Genomic DNA, 19,562 nt, shown 5'->3' with positions numbered 1-19,562 from the left:
AGTCTGTGGCAGAATCAGTTGAAAGTGTTTAAAAGTGGGATTCTGCAGTCACAGTGTAAACATGACCCCACAAAGAAAAAGGATGGTACTGCCAAGTCAAGAGCCACCTCGTTATGCAGAAACATACAGGGTAAGATAAAGCAGGAGAATAGAACTGCTTACAATCTTGAAAAAAGTATTCCTTTAGAAAACTTAGAGGAGTTTGGAAAGTACAGGGTATAAGTGAAAGAGTAAACTGGGAAAGAAAAAAAAAATGAAAACATTGGCTGATCAAATTAAGGATAATCCAAAGAAGTTTTGAGTACATGAATAAGAGGATGACTAAGGAACGGGAGGGCCTATCGAGAGATGTACATAGTAATTTGTGCATGGATGCAGATGATTGGGGAAGGTTCTTAATAAATACTTTGCCTGTGTCTTCACAGAGGAGAGAGATTATGCAGACATTATAGTTAAAGAGGAACTGTGTGAAATAGAGGATAAAATAAAAACAGCAAAAGAAAGGAAATGGTGTAGGGACTGACTTGGAAAGTGGGTAAATCACTAGGGCCAAATGAATTATGTCTTAGGCTGTTCAAAGAAGCTAGGATGGGAATAGCAGGAACTCTGATCATTTTCCAATCCTTAGTCGACACAGAGAAGATACCAGAGGTTTGGCTGTCTGTTGACATTGTACCGTCCTTCAGAAAAGGTGCGAAGGATAGGCTGAATAATTTTGGGCTGGTGAGTCTGACCTTGGCAGTGGCAAATTGCTGTAATCAATACTGAGGGAAAGGAGTAATTTACTGAAAGCATGGATTAATCTACATGATTTTATTAAGGCAGTATCAAGTTTAACTAGCTTCATTGATTTTTTTTGAGGAATTAGCAAAGAGGATTATTGGTAGTGCAGAAAACGTCTATAAGACTCTTAGAAAAGCCTTTGATAAGGTCCTGTGTGGCAGACTGGTCAGAAAATTTAAAGTGCATGGAATATAAGGGAATGTAACGACTTGTATCGAAAATGAGTTCACTGACAGAAATCAAATGGTAATGGGTGACAGCTGCTTTTGTGAGTGGAAAGTGTTTTCCAGTTGTATTCTACAGGGCTCAGTGTTTTGGTCCCTTGCTGTTTGTGGTTCATACTTAAAAGTGGAGGGCATGATTAGGAAATTTGCGGGTAACAAAAATTGGCTGGGACTTTGAAATTGAAGAGATGCTTTCGACTGAAACCAGAGGTTTGGTTGAGTGGGCGGAAAAGTGGCAAATGGAATTCAGTCTGGAAATGTGCGAGCACATGCATTTGGTGAGGGCAAACAAACTTAAGGGAATACTCAGTAAACGGGAGGGTAATGAGAGGAGAAAGAAAGTGAAAGACTTTGGAGTGATTGTTCACTGACGGTGACAAGACATAGATAAAGTGGCAAAGAAGTCACATGGATGCTTTCCTTCATTGGATGAGGCATTGAATGCAAGAGCAGGGATGTAATGCTGGAACTGTACAAATCACCTTTAGATTATTGCTGCCGTTTTATGTACAGTTCTAGTCATGACATTACAGGAAGAACATAATTGCTATAGAGAGAATTCAGAGGAGATTTACAAGAATGTTGCCAGGGCTTGAAAATTGTAGGTATGAGCAGAGATTGGATAGGGGCTAAGGCTGTTTTCCATGAATCAGAGGATGCTGACTGATGATTTAATTGAAGTGTACAAAATAATGAAGGGCGTGGATGGGAAGGATCTGTTCCTTGTGGCAGAGAGGTTGGTAATTAGTGGGAACAGATTTAAGGTGATTAACAGAAGGATTTGAGGGCTGCTTTCACGCAGAGGGTTGTGGGTGTCTGAACTTCACTGCTGAGTTTAGTGATTGAGGCAGAAACCCTCAACTCATTTAAAAGGAACCTGGATCAGCACCAGAAGTGCTCTAACAGCAAGGCTGCAGACCAGATGCTAGAAAGTGAGATTAAGAATAAGTACCAAATTTAGTCAACTTGTGCAGACATAGTGGCTGAATGGCTTCTTTCTGTGCTGTAACTTTTTTATGGTTAGAAGGAGGCTATTCTGGTTGGATTTACCTGTTTTTTTTTGTTAGATAGATGTCGGTATTGTAGTATTGTTTGATTAGCTTACCCAGAGCCAATTATGAAGAGTCCTCAGTAAGCCAATCTGTTAGGCTGTTGTGAAATTGAAACTTGGAGTGTCTGAGCTCCCTGCAACTATTGGTTAAATACTGAACTAGGTGCTACGCATTACGAATTACTTGTTCATTCACTTAGCTCTCTGTTTTGAGAATCTACATTTGAGATTGTGAATTTCTTGTGTTTGTTGTTCTCTTTTGGTGTGCTTCTGACCCACATCCCTCTTACCAATACTTCAGATTTGAGATGATTGACAGTATGGCTCCAGAGGAATACCATCGAGTGCTTGTCAACATTCGTAAAGCAGAGGCCCGGAATAAGAGGCAACGAGCTCTGAAACGAGCAGCGGGTGGCTCAGAGAGCGAAGATGAAACTCCAAAACAGAATGGGGACAGGTGAGGAGTAAAATAATCTAGGAATGACTTTTGACACTCTGCAGAGTTGTGATGATCAATGGGTCTGTATTTTTCATCACATGGGCTAGTAAAAGAAAGAATTATATTTTTGCAGCACTTCTGTTAATAGTATTATACCACAATGGAACTCTGCCTAAAAGGGTGATGGATGCAGGAGCCATCAAGATGTTTAACTAGTATTTAGATGATCACTTGAAACAGCACAGATTACAAGGACAAGTAAAAAGGGATGAGAACGGATAGATTCATGCTTGATGACCATTGAGGATGCAATGAGCTGAAAGGTCTTTTTACATGCTGTAACAACTATGACCTCAAACTCTCTCTGACTCTTTTTACAACCCAAGGGCATCCCAAAGTATTGTACAGCCAATTAAAAACTCTTTAGGCCTAGTCACAGTAGCTGCTAATTTCCACAGACTAAACTCCTACAAACTGCAAAAGGAGTATTTTTTTAATGTTTGAGAGGTTAAATACCAAGAATTCACTAATGCGGTCAAAAGGTATCATGTTAGAACTGAGAATAGCTTCAGAGGTGGCCACACGCACTTGTGTATAAACTTGCACCATGTTTTACTTTGGGGTGGTGAAATAATTCTGTTTCGAGTTGGAGTATGTTATCATCTCTCCCTTAGACTGTGAAACTCTTTCAGATACCCTTCCTCTTCTTTAATATACAACTAGTAGATAATTTATCATCAAGTGAGCCAAAGGCTTCTGTTTACCATCTATTTCAAATGTGGATAGTTCCAGCAATGCAGCATCACCTTGTTATTGACCCTCTGACAGGGCAGCGCTCCCTTGGTATCATCTTAGATTTTTGTCCTCCTTTCTCAAGTATGGCTTGGATCCACGACCTTCTAACTCTTGAAATGTGATCGTCACCAACATAGCTGATGCAATTGCCACATTGATGTAAGACCATAAGATATACGAACAGAGTTAGGCCATCAGCCCTTTGAGTCTGCTCCACTATTTGTTTGTGGCTGATACATTTCTCAACCCGTCTGCTGCCTTATCCCTGTAACCCTTTGATCCCCTAACTCATCAAAAACCTATCTATCTCTGTCTTAAATACACTGAATGACTTGGCCTCCACAGCTTTCTGCAGCAATGAGTTCCACAGATTCACCATGCTCTGGCTGAAGAAATTTGTCTTAATCTCATTTCTAAAGGAATGACCTTTCACTCTGAGGCTGTGCCCTCGGGTCTTGGTCTCTCTTACTCATGGAAACATCATCTCCATGTCAGACCTCGACATGCTAACCTGATTTGCCCAGAATCTAATTACATGGCGTATTGGTCTTTTCGAGTCTAACTTGAGTGGTTTGCAACTGTGAAGCTCAGTTTGTCGGTATGATGTTTTTTCCAGTATTGAAGAGATTCTGGCTGAGACTGATTCTGATGAAGAGGTTAATGAGAAAACAGAGAAAGTGACAAAGAAACGAATTGTCCAGAAGAGCTCTGCCTGGCTGAAGGAAGGGGAAGCTGACGAACCCCTCAATTTTCTGGATCAGAAAGTGGCACAGAGGGTGTTGGGTAAGAATACAAGTTGTAGAAAGATGCCATTTGACCCCTCAAGTCTGCTGTCAGTGAAATTGGCTATTGCTACTGTTCATGCTCACCTGTGCTTTCCCACCTCATCCTCTTATGTCTGCATTCCTTCAGAGTCCTAAAAGGGCAGAAGGAAGGGAAGGGGGAAATTATACAAAAATAGATAAAGTATGTTGTGAAGAAGACATGAGGAGTTTGCATGCAGATCAGTGTGAGTGAGCAAAAATCTGGCAGATGGAGTACAATGTCGAAAAATGTAAAGTTCACTTTGACAGGAAGAATGAAAAAGCACTATTACTTAAACACAGAACAGATTTCAAAGTTTGAAGTGATCTAGGTGTTGTAGTCCCTAAGTCACTAAAAATTAATGTGCAGGGTAGAGCAAGTGATTAAGAAAGCTAATAAGATGTATCTTTGTGATGAGAGGAACATACAAGTAAGGATGTTATGCTGCTTGTTATACAGGGCATCAGTGAAGTTTGAATATTGTGCAATATCGGTTTCCTTATTTAAGATGGAGTTGATCAACTTTTGTTAGGGGAATCAAAGCTTATCAGAGGTACATTTGAATGTGGAATTTGCGACACAAATAATTTAGTAGATTGGCAGGTCAGGCTGAAAGGGACAAATGGCTGACATCTGCTATTTGTGTGTTTCTTGTGGAAGCAGGAAATGGCGAAGTGGGGAAGGTTTTTAATACAGTAACTGCCGGGGGTACAGGACCAGTCTGCATTCAAAGACAGTGCCTTGACTGTGCTGTTGAGAGTTGAGGGGCTGGTGCCAGTGCCGATGTGTGAGGTGTCATTGAGTCATACAGCGTGGAAAGAGACTCTTTGGTCCAACCATAATTCCAAACTAAACTAGTTTCACCTGCCTGCTTGCCCATATCCGTCCAAACCTTTCCTATTCATGGATTTAGCAAAGTGTCTTTTAAACGTTGTAACTGTGCCCACATCCACACTTCCTCATGAAGTTCATTCTGCATGCGAGTCACTCTCTGTTTTAAAAAAAAACTGCCCCTCATGTCTTTTTTAAATCTCTCTTCTCTCACCTTAAAAATTTGACCCCTAGTCTTTAAATCCCCCATCCTGGGGAAAACACATCTACCATTAACCCTAATACAATTTACTTCCCCTTTTAAGGTCACTGTATGCTCTGCTTCCTAATACCATCAGATCAACCTGCAGGACCTCACCATAGACATCATTGAACCTATCCTTTAGAACCTCTCTTTCTGCACATCTGTGCCCATAAATTCCTCTCCCCTCTCTCCACAGGGCCACAACATTTAATATCCAAGGACCTACCCTCTCTCCTATGTTCCTGCATCCTCGCCTTCTGTCCCTGTCTGCCTCCCTGCCCTGGACTATTCCTTCACTTGGCCACCCTCCCTGTCCTATCATTTCTCCCTCCCTCCTTTCCTCAATTTTTCTCCCCTTCCCAGGATTGTTCCCTCCCCTGACCAGCCTCCTGGCCCCATGTTTCTTGCCTCCCTCAGCCAGACTCTGCCCCAGTCTCCCTCTCTCCCACCCTCAGACAGTCTCCCTGTTGTGTGTCCGCAGTGGGATTCTACTTGATCAAGATTCTACTTGATCTGTATCATTGCATCATTGAACAACATCTCCTCAACCCCACCACTAGGAAGAAAACAGCAGCGACTCACTCAAAAACCAGTAAATCATCTGCCCTCACTGCTGCACAGCACTTATATGCAGCTTGAAATTTGAAGATACATATTTCTCACTTGCAAACAGTTTAGTTGGCAAGGAGAAGTTAATTCTAGCCAGATTGCCTTTTTTTAAGCATACAGAGTGCACAAATGTACACAAAAAACTTTGCAATGCTTCCTGTCAGGAAACTCAACCGACTTGCAAATGTCCCTGTAAGTAATATTTTAGTTTTATCCCACTGTCAGTAAGTTGATTTTTGGTCTCCCACTCAATTAAATTTCTTCTTGACCTTGCTCCCACTCCCAGAACCGTCACAAGATTCTTAGAATGGTTATCCGAGGAGGTCATGCAGCCCATCATGTCTATACTGGTTCTCTGTAAATGCAAATCAGCTAGTTCCACTCCCACACCTTGCCTCTACTGTATACTGGGGAAGCTCATTCCTGATACTAGTGACACTGTTTACAGAAAAAAACATCAACCTTCAGGTCATTTTTTTTTGACGTTCATCTTGACTTGATGTTCTCTGTTTTTCAACCACTGCATCTTGTTTGACTTATTAATCACTCTCTAACCTCCTGTTACCTTCAGCAATTTGTGTACATGTACTCGCCACTGCTCCTGAACCCTCTTTAGAACTGTACTCTTTATTTGACCTTTTCTCATACTCCCTGCCAAAATGTGTAACTTCATACTACTCTGAATTAAATTTCAGCTGCCACATGTTCATCCAATCCTCCAGGTTGCTTTGCCCACTTGAACTCTGTCCCTGTGCACATCACAGATCACAGTACTTCCAAATTTCATGTCATCTGTAAATTTGGAAATCATACCCCAGGCACCCAAGGCTGTTAATACAGATCAAGAGAAGCAATGGACAGTATTCTACTGTCGCGGGGAGCTACATTTTATACCTTTGCCTAGTCTGAAAAGCATCTGCTGATATTTACATTGTTTCCTGTCACTCAGCCACGTTTGTATCCATGCTGCTAGATTCCCTTTAATTCCATGGAAAAATGGTGACTCAGCACAGCATGACATCTATTGACAGTACCCACTAATTTCTACACATACTAAATATAATGTGATTTACTACACAAGTACTGACATTTGCCTGTAAAGTCCTTGAGGTAATGAAAGCTGCAGTTACTGAATCAATCTAAGCAGTGATAGTTGCAACGCAGTTTCATGCCTTGTACAAGGGGCGGCAATGGTCTAGTGGTATGAATGCTGGACTACTAATCCAGAGACCCAGATAATGTTCTGGGGACCTAGGTTTGAATCCCGCCATGGCAGATGGTGGAATTTGAATTCAATAAAGGATCTGGAACTAAGAATCTAATAATGACCATGATCCCATTGTCGATTGTCAGAAAAACCCATCTGGTTCACTTACGTCCTTTAGGGAAGGAAGCTGCCATCCTTATCTGGTCTGGCCTACATGTGACTCCAGACCAACAGCAATGTGGTTGATTCTAAACTTCTCTACCAGCAATTAGGAATGGACAATAAATGCTGTCTGATCAGCAATACTGTTGTCCTGTGAATGAATAAAGGAAAGAAAATGTATTTACCAGTATCTTGCAGTATGATTGGGCAAATAAGTTGCCTACTAACATAATTGGCAATGATAGTTTTCCTTCCACCTCATTCAATCATTACTAATTTTTCTTGCAGCCACTAAGCCAGAGATGAAGAAGAAAGCAAGCATTAAACACGATTTCCCAGTGATGTCAGATGGCCGATTGGTAATCAGTCAAGGGGCAAAGGATGAACAACTCAAAGGTGAATGTTCTGGGCATCTTTGCTGTTTCTGCGTGGAGTCCAGTATGAAGATGCCCTCCTCCTCTGATCAATTCAACCAGAGACCTCCCCAGTTGTTACAACTTTTCCTCTGGTCAGGGTGGCTCGAAGCATGCCTTCCAGTCAGCTTGTTATTCTGTACATTGCTAATTTTGCAAACAAACTCCAGTGAAGATTTTTCAGTGTCATTTGGAGGCTTTGAGACACGGCACATGCAGCAGGAAGTTCTTTCTGCATATTCTGTTGCTTATATTCTATTTGGGGACAGGGAAGAGGTTGCTACATGGGATCTTCTGTTCTGGAGTGTTCTTGTGCTCTTGAACGGAACTGCATTGTTTCTCAATGGCAAGGAGTCTCCATTGAGATGGGATGACTGTCACTTAGAGTGGTGGTGTATGCCCTATTGTCTCCCACTGAGTTGGTTTCTCTTAAGTTAACTTGATGCTGATATTTGGAAATTCCTCTGTTAACAGACTCTGAAGATGAAGCAAATGAAATCTTGGAGGAAGTTGGTGTGAAAACTGTGAGTGTTTGCCTTAATTTCATCAGAACTTTGTTACCAATGTCCCAGTGACAGTGAGACCATAAACATCATTTATCTAGCAGTTAATCATCAAACCCTGCCCTGGTGCAGCCCTGATTTTCATTAATACCCCTGCACCTCCTCATGTAGCCTGTCACTATTTCTCCTACCACAGCTAGCTTTTCCCTGACCCACCCCTGGTCTAACTTTGCAACTGCTAGCTTCTGGCTGTCCTATCCCAATGCACCAACCTCTGTTCCTCCACCCCAATCTCCTAAAACCCCAGCCTCTGTCCTGCCCAATCTGTCCTCTGGCTTTTGGTTTATTTGACTCTGTATTCCAGTGTCAATGATTTTTCTTTTTAAATTTTGTCCATCTAGAAAGCTGCACAGAAACGAAAGTTTAAAACTGCTGATGATGACGACGAAGAGATGCAGACAGATTCATGCTATAAAGGTAGGTGTAATTTTTTTTCTATGCCCCTTTCCATGTCTCAGTGTAGGGTATTCAATTCACACTCGCCCTCAGCTCTTGCTCAATTATGCTGGTGTCACTCTAGGACATATTAAGGCTATTCTGTCATTTAATAACATGGAGGATCATAGAAAAGATGGGTCAGTCTCCAGTTCGATTTTAAAAAAAAGTTGTCTTCACGTCAGGAAGAAGGTACATGTTTGTTCTTCATGGATCGTGTCAACTAAGTACTTTCCTTCCTCTGCCAAATTCCTATCCAACCACAAGGAGATATCTTTTACTTTGGTATTATTTAACTAGAGTAAAATCCAAATACTTCTCCATGTTTTATTATTGTGTTAAATCATGTTCATTAAGTAAAGGATGTACTGCCTTTTATAGTGTGGGAGTATCTTTGATCTCAAAGGGAATAGTTTGTGGGCAGGTTGAAAAGGTCTGTTAGAGCTGGTGGGCTGTGTGTGGAGTGGTGAATCATACAATCCCTACAGTGTGGAAAGAGGCCTTTCGGCCCAACAAGTCCACACTGACCCTCAGAGCTTCCCACCCAGACTCAATCCCCTATAACCCACCTAACCTACACATACCTGAACACTACGGCAACTTAACATGGTCAATCCACCTAGCTGGCACATCTTTGGACTGGAAGGAAACCCATGCAGATACGGGGGAGAATGTGCAACCTCCACACAGTCGCCCGAGGGTGGAATTGAACCCGGGTTTCTGGCGCTGTGAGGCAGGAGTGCTAACCACTGAGGCACCGTGCCACCCATTGTAAAAGTTCAAGCTGGCAGTGGGATCTTGCTGTGCTGTGTTGCTCTATGACACTATAAATCTTGTCCCTCAGGATTCCTTCCAACAACTTGCCCACCACCGAAGTCAGGCTAACTGGTCTTTAGTTCCCTGGCTTTTCCTTACCACCTTTCTTAAATAGTGGCACCACGTTAGCCAACCTCCAGTCTTCCGGCGCCTTACCTGTACCAAGCGATGATACAGATGTCTCAGCATGGCGCCCAGCAATCATTCCTTTAGTTTCCCACAGAGTTCTAGGGTATACCTGATCAGGACCTGGGGATTTATTCACCTGTATGCGTTTCAAGACGTTCAGCACCACCTCGTCTGTAATGTGGACATTTTTAAGATGTTGCTATTTATTTCCCCACATTCTCTATCTTCTATTTCCTTCTCCACACTGATGCAACATACTCATTTAGTGTCTCCCCCATCTCCTGCAGTTCCACCTATAGGTGGCGTTGCTGATCTATAAGGGCCCTATTTTCTCCCCAGTTAGTCTTTTGTTCCTAATGTATTTGTAGAATCTCTTTGGATTCTCCTTAATCCTATTTGCAAGAGTTATCTCATGTCTCCCTTTTGCCCTCATGATTTCCCTGTCAAGTATACTCCTACTACCCTTCTGTGCTTCTAGGGACTCGATTTGATTTCTTGCTGCCTATACTTGACATATGCTTCCTTCTTATTCTTGACCAAAACCTTAATTTCTCTAGTCATCTAGCATTCCCTGCTCCTACCAGCCTTGCCCTTCACCCTAACAGAAACACACTTGTGTCTGGTCTCTCATTATCTCGTTTTTGAAGGCTTCCCATTTTCCAGCCGTCCCTTCACCTGCAAACATCCGCCCCTAATCAACTTCTGACAGTTCTTGCCTAATACTGTCAAAATTGGCCTTCCTCCAATTTAGAACGTTAATATTTAGATCCAGTCTATCCTTTTCCGTCACTACTTTAAAACTAAAAGAATTATGGTCACTGGCCCAAAGTGCTCCCCCACTGACACCTCAGTCACCTGCCCAGTCTTATTTCCCAAGAGTAGGTCAAGTTTTGCACCTTCTCTAGAGGGTACATCCACATACTGAACCGGAAAATTTTGTTGTACTCACTTAACGACGTCCTCTCCATCCAAATCCTTAACATTATGGCAGTCCTAGTCTACGTTTGGAAGGTTAAAATTTCCCACTGACTCTTGGTGGGGCTGGTCAATTGTACAGTTCCCAAAAAGGTGATCATCCCTTTCTTACGTCTCAGTTCTACTCAAATAACTTCCCTGGATGTATTCCCAGGAATATCCTCCCTATGTACAACCATAATATTATCCCCACTTAAACATGCCACTTCCCCTCCTGTGTTGCACCTCTTTCTGTCCTTCCTGTATCATCTGTACCCTGGAACATTAAGCTGCCAGTCCTGTCCATCCTTGAGCCACATTTCTGTAATCGCTACAATATCTCAGTCTCATGTTCCCAAACATGCCCTGGGTTCATCTGCCTTACCTGTTAGGCCTATTGCATTGAAATAAATGCACTTTAATTTATCAGTCCTACCTCAGTCTCTGCTTTGTTCCTGACTGAAGTGCTCCTTTTGCCAACTGTACTGGTTTCAGACTGATCTCTTTCCTCACTCTCTCCCTGGATCTCACCACTCCGCCCTCCTTGCCCCCACTCCCAACCAGCTCTAGCAAATCTCCGTGTCAGTATGTCAGTCCCCTTCCAATTAGTTGCATTCCATCCTCCTTATACAGGCCATTTCTATCCCAGAAGGGATTCCAATGACCCAAAAATGTGAATCCTTCTCTCCTGCACCAGCTCCTCAGCCACACATTCATCTGCTCTATTCTTCTATTCCTAGCCTCACTAGCTCGTGACACTGAGAGTAATTCCAGATATTACTACCCTCAAGGACCTCCTTCTTAAATTCCTGCCTAACTTCGTACATTTTCTCCTCAGAATCTCATCCTTTTCTCTTCCTGTGTCATTAGTTTCAATGTGTAAAATGACCTCCTGCTGGTCCTTCTCCCCTTTGAGAATATTCTGCACCATCTCTGAGATATCTTTGATCTTGGCACCCAGGAGGCAACACACCATTCTGAAATCTCGTTGGTCATAGAAACATCTATCTGTGCCTCTGACTAGAGAGTCCCCTATCACAATCGATCACTTGGAACCTGACGTACTCCTCATTACCGTACAGCCAGTCTCAGTATCAGAGACCTGGTTGTCAGTGCTACATTCGCCTGACAATCCATCACCCCGTACATTTTCCAAAACAGCATACTCGTTTGAGATGGGCTAGTAGGAATTGCAGATGCTGGAGTTGAGATGGGGAGAGCCAAAGGAGACTCCTGCACGACCTGCCTTCCTCTCCTGTCTTTTTTGGAGGTAACCTATCTACCTGATTGTATCTCTGTATCTCTGGTTTTTCTCCCTTCCTGCATCCATCATATCCCTAGCTCCTGTAAATTCCTCATTGCCATTAACTGCTGCTCCAACTGATCCATGTGGTCCAATAGCATTCACAACCAAACACACTTCCTGCAGATGTAATTATCAATAACATGGAAACTCTCCCTAATTTCCCACATCCGACAAGAAGATCACATCACTTTACTAAAGGCCATCTTTGCACCTTAATAATCTACAGATCCAGAAAATAGCACAGTCTTACTGCTGTAAAAAACACTGCTCCAGGCCAACTTAGTACCTATGCTTTATATTTTTAAAGTTTAATCAAGAGGTAGATCTCATTAAAAACGTATAGTTGAAAAAGAACCCACCATTGTAGATTTATAAAACAGGAGTAAGGTTACACTTGAAGGTCTGCAGGGTGGGTCATGGTGGAGGGGGTAGGCGCAGTAAGGATTTGAATTTCTAGTAAAGGTGTTTGTGGGTGTTAGTGACCATCAGTAGAGGGGAGATGGGAAAGGGTGGGCATGAGAAGGTTTGTTTTCTTTTCCTGTTTCTGTGTTGTCTCCTACTCCCGAACTCACCTTTACTCATTTGTGAATGTTTCAGCCGGAGGTTCTGGAATTCACAGGCAAATACTTCCAAAGAGAAATAGACAGTATGGTGCCGAGTATAAATCAACGGTGAGTGTGAATCTTGTGTGCTTATTGTATTAACCATATCTGCTACTCTGTGATTGTAGTTAATCTCAAAGGGACAAAGCTAGATTTAATATCTGTTGTTTTCTCTGAAACAATTTTATTCATTTTTCCGTTTCCTCAGCATCTACTTAAATTAAATCTGACAAATTCTCATCTTTCTTCAGAAAGGGCAAGGGGATGTGAAACGGAAAGGAAAGCTGGATCCTTTTGCTTATGTCCCACTTAACAAATCACAGCTGAATCGAAGGTGAGGCTTTGTTACTGCTGGGTGGGAGGGCTCCTGCTCATTACAGGACTGTGAACACAGCAGGTCATGATGTACTGTTGGTTCAATCAGCATAAAGAATGATTTGTACAGATGCAATATTTCTCATTCTTGCTAGCTTTAAATTTTTGTTCTTTAAAAAATATTCTTTTCTCTAAAGGAAAAAGGCGAAGATTTGTGGCCAGTTCAAGGGTCTGGTTAAAGCTGCACGGAAAGGGGCAGAGGCCGGTCATAGATTACGAAAGAAGAAACAGACGCTGTGATGATTTGATTGACTGGGAGAAGCTGCTACTATTTGAGACTTCAATGACTGACTTATTACCAATTTGTCGTCTTTGATGCCTGGATTCAGAACCTTAAATCCTTAGTCTTATTTTTCTGTTAATGGAATTATATTAAAGACTTCCACACCTTCCTTTAAGTGCAACCTTCATTGAACTCCCACAGTTAAGGTTCAGAAATCCAATTGAATGACATATGACATGAAATTCAAGTTGTTGTGATTTTGTAAAGTGTAGGTCCAGGCTGCGGCTACTGCTTTCCAGAACAACCTTCCTCCTGGATTTTCAGAAAATCATCTGCAATCTTTTCAGTTACCATAATGTGAACGTCAGTCGACATATGGAGTTGGGGCCACAATTACTTATATATTAATGACTTGCAAGGGGGAGATGAACATGCAATAGTCAAGTTTGCAGACAATAGAAAAATAAGTGAGTGGTGAGGATAACACAGAGTCTGTAGGAGAATATAGACTAGTTAAGTGAAAGGGAAAATGTGTGAAGGTGTGAGGTTATGCATTTTGATAAGATGAATAGAGGAGTTGAATATTATTTTAAGAGAAACTCTGCAGAGAGCTGCCACAGCGGGATTTAGGCTTCTTCATAAATCACAAATAACATACAAGTTCTGCAGGTAACAGGGAAGGCAAATGGAATATTGGCCTTTACTTCAAAGGGAATGGAGTATAAAAATAGGGAAGTCTTACTAAAAAATATGCAAGGTAACAGTTACCTGGAACACTGAACAGGTTTGGTGCTTTTACATAAGGAAAGATGAACTGGCATTGGAAGCATTCCAGAGAAGGTTCACTCAGTTGATAGTAGGTATGGAGGACCTGTCTTATGAGAGATTGAATAGGTGGGGCCTGTGCTCATTGGAGTTGAGAAGAATGGGAGGTGACCTTATGAAACAAGATTTCTGGGAGGGCTTGGCAAGGTAGATGCTGACACGTTTCCCTCATTGAAGAGTCTCGCACCAACGGGCATAATGTCGAGGGTAAGGGGTTGACCATTTAAGATAGAGATGAAGAGGCATTTCTTACCTGAGGGTATTGAATCTGTGGAACGCTGTAGAGGCTGGGTAATTGAGTATATCTAAGGTTGAGATAGATTTTTAATCTGTAAGCAAGAGAGTTGCTTTGTCCTGGGTAATGTTGAGCTTGTGTGTTGGACCTTTTTGCCATCCAGGAAGTAAAGAGTATTCTAAATACTCCTGACATGTCTTGTAGTGGGAAAGCTTTGGGGAATTAGGAGGTAAGTTATTCACTTCTGAATTCTTATCCTGTGGCAGTATTTTTGTGGCCAGTGCTATTAGTTTATTAGCTGATGGTGACAGCACACTTCCGTACGTTGATGGTGGAGGATTAACTGATGGCCATCCAATTAGTTGTTTGTGAAATGGGGATGGTTAAATCTGGCATTACATGGCTCTGTTGTGCCACAGATGTTACTTGCTACTTGTCACTCTGACTGTTGTCTGGATCTTGCTGATTTTAATATAGAATGCCTCAACGGTATGCAGGGTTGTGGGGAGATGGCAGGAAAATAATACTGAGATCGAGAGTTGAAGCAGCTATAAAAGGGCCAAATGGTCTCCTGCACTGTGATTCTCTGATTGAGAACAGACCTCTGTGTGGAGCACAGAATCAAGGTAGACATGAGGGTATCTAACCCTATCCAATTTTGGGAGGCACAGAGAAAACATATTCTGAACCATTTGTTGAGGTTCCATCATCCATTAATCAAAACTATCTTGCACACTTCATCAGCCAGCTTATAAGTCCCCTGTTTATGTGGTTCTATGCTCCAGCTTGCCAGATAAAGAATTTGGCTTTTTCTTTGTTCGCCTTGTGTGATAATTTACTTCACTTATTGAATACAGAGCGTAATGTTACTGGACTAATAACCAGGGGATTAGGCTAATGCTTTGAGGACATGGGTTCAAATTCCATTGTGTCAAATGGTGGAATATAAATTCATTTAAACCTGGGATGTAAAGCTTGTCAACTGAAACTACCATCAATTGTTCTGATTCACTAATAGGAAGTAAAACTGCCTTACCTGGTCTAGTCTACATGTGGCTCCAGCACCACCACAATGTGGTTGACTCTTAACTGCCCTCTGAAATGGCCTAGCCAACATTTCAAGGGCAGTTCAATCAGCAACAAATGCTGGCCTTGCCAGCAATGGTCACATTCCATGAAAGAAATTTTAAACTGCTAAGTTCTGAACACCCATTGAAGCAGGTGGATTATAACAGGTAAACACCTTCTCTGTTGTGAACTGTCTAACTTGTGACAATGGCAGATCAACAGGACATATTTCTTTCCAATATCAGAGGCAACTTGTAGCACTGTTTACGAAGCCAGTCCATTTGCTTTATTAAATTATTTTTCTAATGTTGTGTACCTGGAATGCCCCATTTGAGCACATGCTTGGGCAACTTGTTCTCAATGTAACTTTTAGCTTCTGTATAATTCCACGATTTCCTCTTCTTAAGACCAGTAATTTGTAAATGCTGGAAATCCAAAATAAAACAAAAAATTCCAGGCATCTGCAGTTAGAGGCAAAATGACATTTCAGCCATACCTTGGTCAACGTTGCCTAGAGTGACTGAGTAAATCAAGTCGGCTGTCAATCTCCAGTTCAGGTAGCATATGTGGAGAGAGAAAGTATTAACATTAAGTCGGTGATCTTTCATCAGAACTCAAAAAAGATGCAAATGGTTTTTTTTCTTCCAAACACAACGTGTTGCTACGGGAACCTATGTGGTTCTTAAACAGCCTATCAATTCATGGGCATGTGCAATATTCAATCTTTTTCTTTAAGTTTGATGCCTAAAGCTGAGCTTAGCCACTCACGGAGTGGTATCAAACTTAAGTTCAACTTCTTTTGAAAGGTAAGAATCTAACTTGGCTCCTCTAACATTTGGGCAAATCATTCCAGATTGAAACCATTCATTGCATAAAAATCTTTTTACTTGTGTTACCTGTGTTCTTTTGACCAGTCCTCTGGTTCTTGACCTTCCACCAATGGAAACAGTTTTCTCTCCATCATGACGCTTTTTGGTAGTTTTTCACACTTCTATCAAATCACCTAAAGGGAATAATCCCAGGTTCTCCATCCGTACAACTGAAAACCCTTCTCTCTGGTTACATTCTCATAATGGAATGTGAATGTCACTAACAAGGTCATCTATTCCCCATCCCTAATTGGTCTTGTGAAGTTGATAGTAGGCTATCTTGACCTGATGTAGTCTAAGTGATTTCACAGTGGTGTAATGTAGGGTGTTTTTGTATTTTGCCATGATACGGAAGTAACAATGATAAAGTTCCAAGTCAGGATGATGAGGTTGGAAGAAAAGTTGTAGGTGGTGGAGTTCCCACACCCCTGCTGTCCTTGTCCTTCTAGGTAATAAGAGTTCATGCATTTAGAATGTGCTATCAAATCTTTGCATTTTGCTGTGCATCATCTAAACAATGTACATAACATACATCAAATTTCCTAATGGATAAAACTATCTCAAAAATTTTTTTGATTATTAGAACAATTGTGACTATACAGACTTTTGGAAAGGGAACTGTTTTCAGCCATGTTACATCATTAATTGAGACAAGTAATCTTTGCATTCTGCAATACTGAAATTGAAGGGGATGATATTCCTGGACATGCTGTATTTGACACTGGTGAGTAGTGAAAGCCAAGCATCAAAGAGACATTTTAAGGTTATGGATTAGTGAACAAAATACTGAGCCCTCAATTCTCCCTCCAAATATTTGTTGTGATAGCATACACTTTTATGAATGAGGACAGCATAGAAAGATGGCATTGAGTTAGATGATCAGTCATAGTCTAGAAGTAAAGAACTCAAGGGGGTGAGTGAACTCTTCATGTCTTGTAGCCTGGAACTATGGATGGTGATGGTAAAAAGCTGCAGTTCCCTTCACATGGCTGACCAGGAATTTCTCCCAGTCTTACCACAATAGTGGCATATGTTGAAAGGAGTCACAAGTTCGTACTCAAACATGGAATACACCTTTGGTCAACAAATCCTGGAGTAAGTCTTGAATATGGAGTTACTGACTCAGTGATACTACCCACTGCACCACGGAACATCCTACCCTCCTTGTACCATCTTTAATTCAAAACCATTTGGGAGCAGCTAACATTCTGTTCTGAATACAAATGTAAATTACTTTGCCTGCTGGAGATCTGAATTAAAAAAACATGCTCAGTAGGTATGGCAGCATCTATGAAGAGAACTGAATTAATGTGACTTTTCATCAAGATCTGCAGTAATTCAGCATTTTCTTACCAGCTGTATCCCTTGTCAAATATCAAGTGTAGCTTCCACTGACACACTATGGCATCTATTCTTTGGCTTTGCATGATTACTTTCAGAAAGGATGGGATTTGAAGCTTTCATGTTGGTAATTTCCTGTCCAAATACCTAAAGAAAACCTTCATGGGGGTACCATTGATCAAAATATCTGACATTGCAACCTTAATTAAAAGACACAGAGAGGAAAAAAATGAACAGATTGCTGTAGTTCCACAAATGAGATAAGAACAAAATATTTGGAGAAAAGGCTAGCGGTGTGTCTGTGTGGAATTGATTTAAATACCTAACTGGATTTTCTTTCAACCATGTCTGTGCCAACTGAAGAGTAGTTTAAGTTGCTTTATAATCTAATCATCTAAGTAGATTCAGAATGGAAGTAAAATGGATTTACACTTTGTTCTTCTGACTGGATGAGTTACTCCTTATACCAAAGTAACAATTCTCATTCATGATGCTTATTCAGTGGGCTGAAGGTATCAAGCTGGTTGTCGATCTGGTGCTTTGTTCATAAATATGAAAATGTCTCTGACAGCATCTGTTGTACATTTGCTCTCTGCCTCTGATGCTCTGTGTAAACCATTCAGCAGCAGACTGAGGGGTGGGGATTGAGATCCTTCTCTTAACGACAAAGTGAATCATTGTCAGACTTCAATCTCCAGGAGCAGAGCTCTGACGGAGGAGCAAAACGAATTGAACAGTTAGGTGAAGAAGGAACCTGAAGTAATTCCACAATTCCTTACTATCAATGGTCATTTGTAGTGGAAGCTATGCCACATCTGTGTGAATCCCTGATACATCCATTCTTTGGTTTTGCTCTGGCTGACTAGTTACAGAATCCAGAATGTGACATTTGCCTTTGATGAACTATCAGTTATTCTAATGTGATCTACTGTAACTTTCTACTGTATCTCAACGAGCGCAAGCTTTACGAGGAATCATGGCATGGTAAGTACAAGTAATGAATATAAGAAAATAAATCATGAGCTCTGTTCCAGAACATTTAAGCTCTTAAACCCATGTAAAGTTTGAAATAATTCTCTACTTGGGTCCCCACACTCTGCAATAGATTGTGAGCTAAGCATGTAGTCGGTGATTGGAATAATAAGCATAAGTTTCCAGACCTGAGCAAAAATATAGGCAAATAGTGAAAATATCATCCCCTTACTGCTTGGATACATGGAATGTGTATCAACATGTTATACTGCAAACTTGAACTGGGCTGTGGATTCACCTCCACAATTCCCATATAAGTGATCACTTTTGAGCTCTCTGACAAAGAGTGGGGAGTAAATCAGTGAAACAAATTGGGGACAAAACAATGAGGAAAGAGCTTTTCGGGAAGTCAGCATCTGAGATCTAAAAGCCTGAACTGATTGTGTTCATCAATGGGCATGCAATGATTGTGTTTGTTGGTCACTTGACAGTGTGCACCTACTGTATCCACATATAGATTGAAGAGTGTGCATTAAGTGTTTACAGATACTTCACTGATCTGTACTTATTAGCAAACACAATGATTATGAACTGACTGGTGATTAAAAGTCCTCCACTGATTCTACACAATGTTCACTGATGAGCACAAATGTATTTATCAGCAATGGATGTAATATATAGTGTCCAGTAATCTCTGTGGTATGGATTTCCCCATTCTTGAGGTTAGTTTGAATTTTACCTCAAGGCAAGAGGATCTCCAGAAACAGTTATGTTATAAGCACAGAATCCGTACAGTGCAGAAAGAGGCTATGTGGCCCATCAAATCTTCACTAACCTGCTAGAAGCATCATTCCTGTAAATCTATATGATGCTTTTACCATGGCTAACGTGCGTAACCTGCTCATCCCTGGAGACTACAGGGCAATTTTTTTTAAGCACAGCCAATTGACCTAACCTTTGGACTGTGCGAGGAAACCAGAGCACCTAAAAGAAACCCATGCAGATGTAGGGAGAATGTGCAAACTCCATATTCAATTGTCCAAGGTTAAGTCCCTGGTGCTGTGAGGCAGCCTGCTAACCACTGCCATCATGTTATCAAGTAGGATTAACAAGACATCACATTTTTTTGGAGTATTCTCACAAACAGCAATCCAAAGGTGTGAAATGCACTGATTATTTTAACATATAATTATATGATGCAGTGAGTGAAATAAATGATTGGGATATATTTTTCAGAATAAGATATGAGCTATATGTATATAAGCTAAAATATATGAGCAGTCTTTA

The 19,562-nt window shown here is 41.2% G+C and overlaps 1 protein-coding gene across 1 annotated transcript in view; it reads left to right on the top strand.

Annotated features, from left to right (window-relative positions):
• Nucleotides 1–13,134, top strand: part of rrp12 (ribosomal RNA processing 12 homolog) — a 57,836-nt gene extending 44,702 nt beyond the window's left edge. Inside the window, exons 27-34 of the mRNA XM_020512129.2 lie at nt 2,360–2,515; nt 3,909–4,075; nt 7,438–7,545; nt 8,037–8,086; nt 8,467–8,542; nt 12,363–12,436; nt 12,619–12,701; nt 12,880–13,134. Of these exons, the coding sequence (XP_020367718.2) occupies nt 2,360–2,515; nt 3,909–4,075; nt 7,438–7,545; nt 8,037–8,086; nt 8,467–8,542; nt 12,363–12,436; nt 12,619–12,701; nt 12,880–12,982 (817 nt within the window). The 3' untranslated portion in view covers nt 12,983–13,134. The remainder of the gene's footprint in view (nt 1–2,359; nt 2,516–3,908; nt 4,076–7,437; nt 7,546–8,036; nt 8,087–8,466; nt 8,543–12,362; nt 12,437–12,618; nt 12,702–12,879) is intronic.
• Nucleotides 13,135–19,562: the final 6,428 nt, after the last annotated feature.

The sequence above is a fragment of the Rhincodon typus genome, chromosome 20 (genome assembly GCF_021869965.1).
Source record: "Rhincodon typus isolate 14 chromosome 20, sRhiTyp1.1, whole genome shotgun sequence".
Lineage (NCBI taxonomy): Eukaryota > Metazoa > Chordata > Chondrichthyes > Orectolobiformes > Rhincodontidae > Rhincodon > Rhincodon typus.
This window is presented reverse-complemented; position numbering and strand designations above follow the sequence as displayed.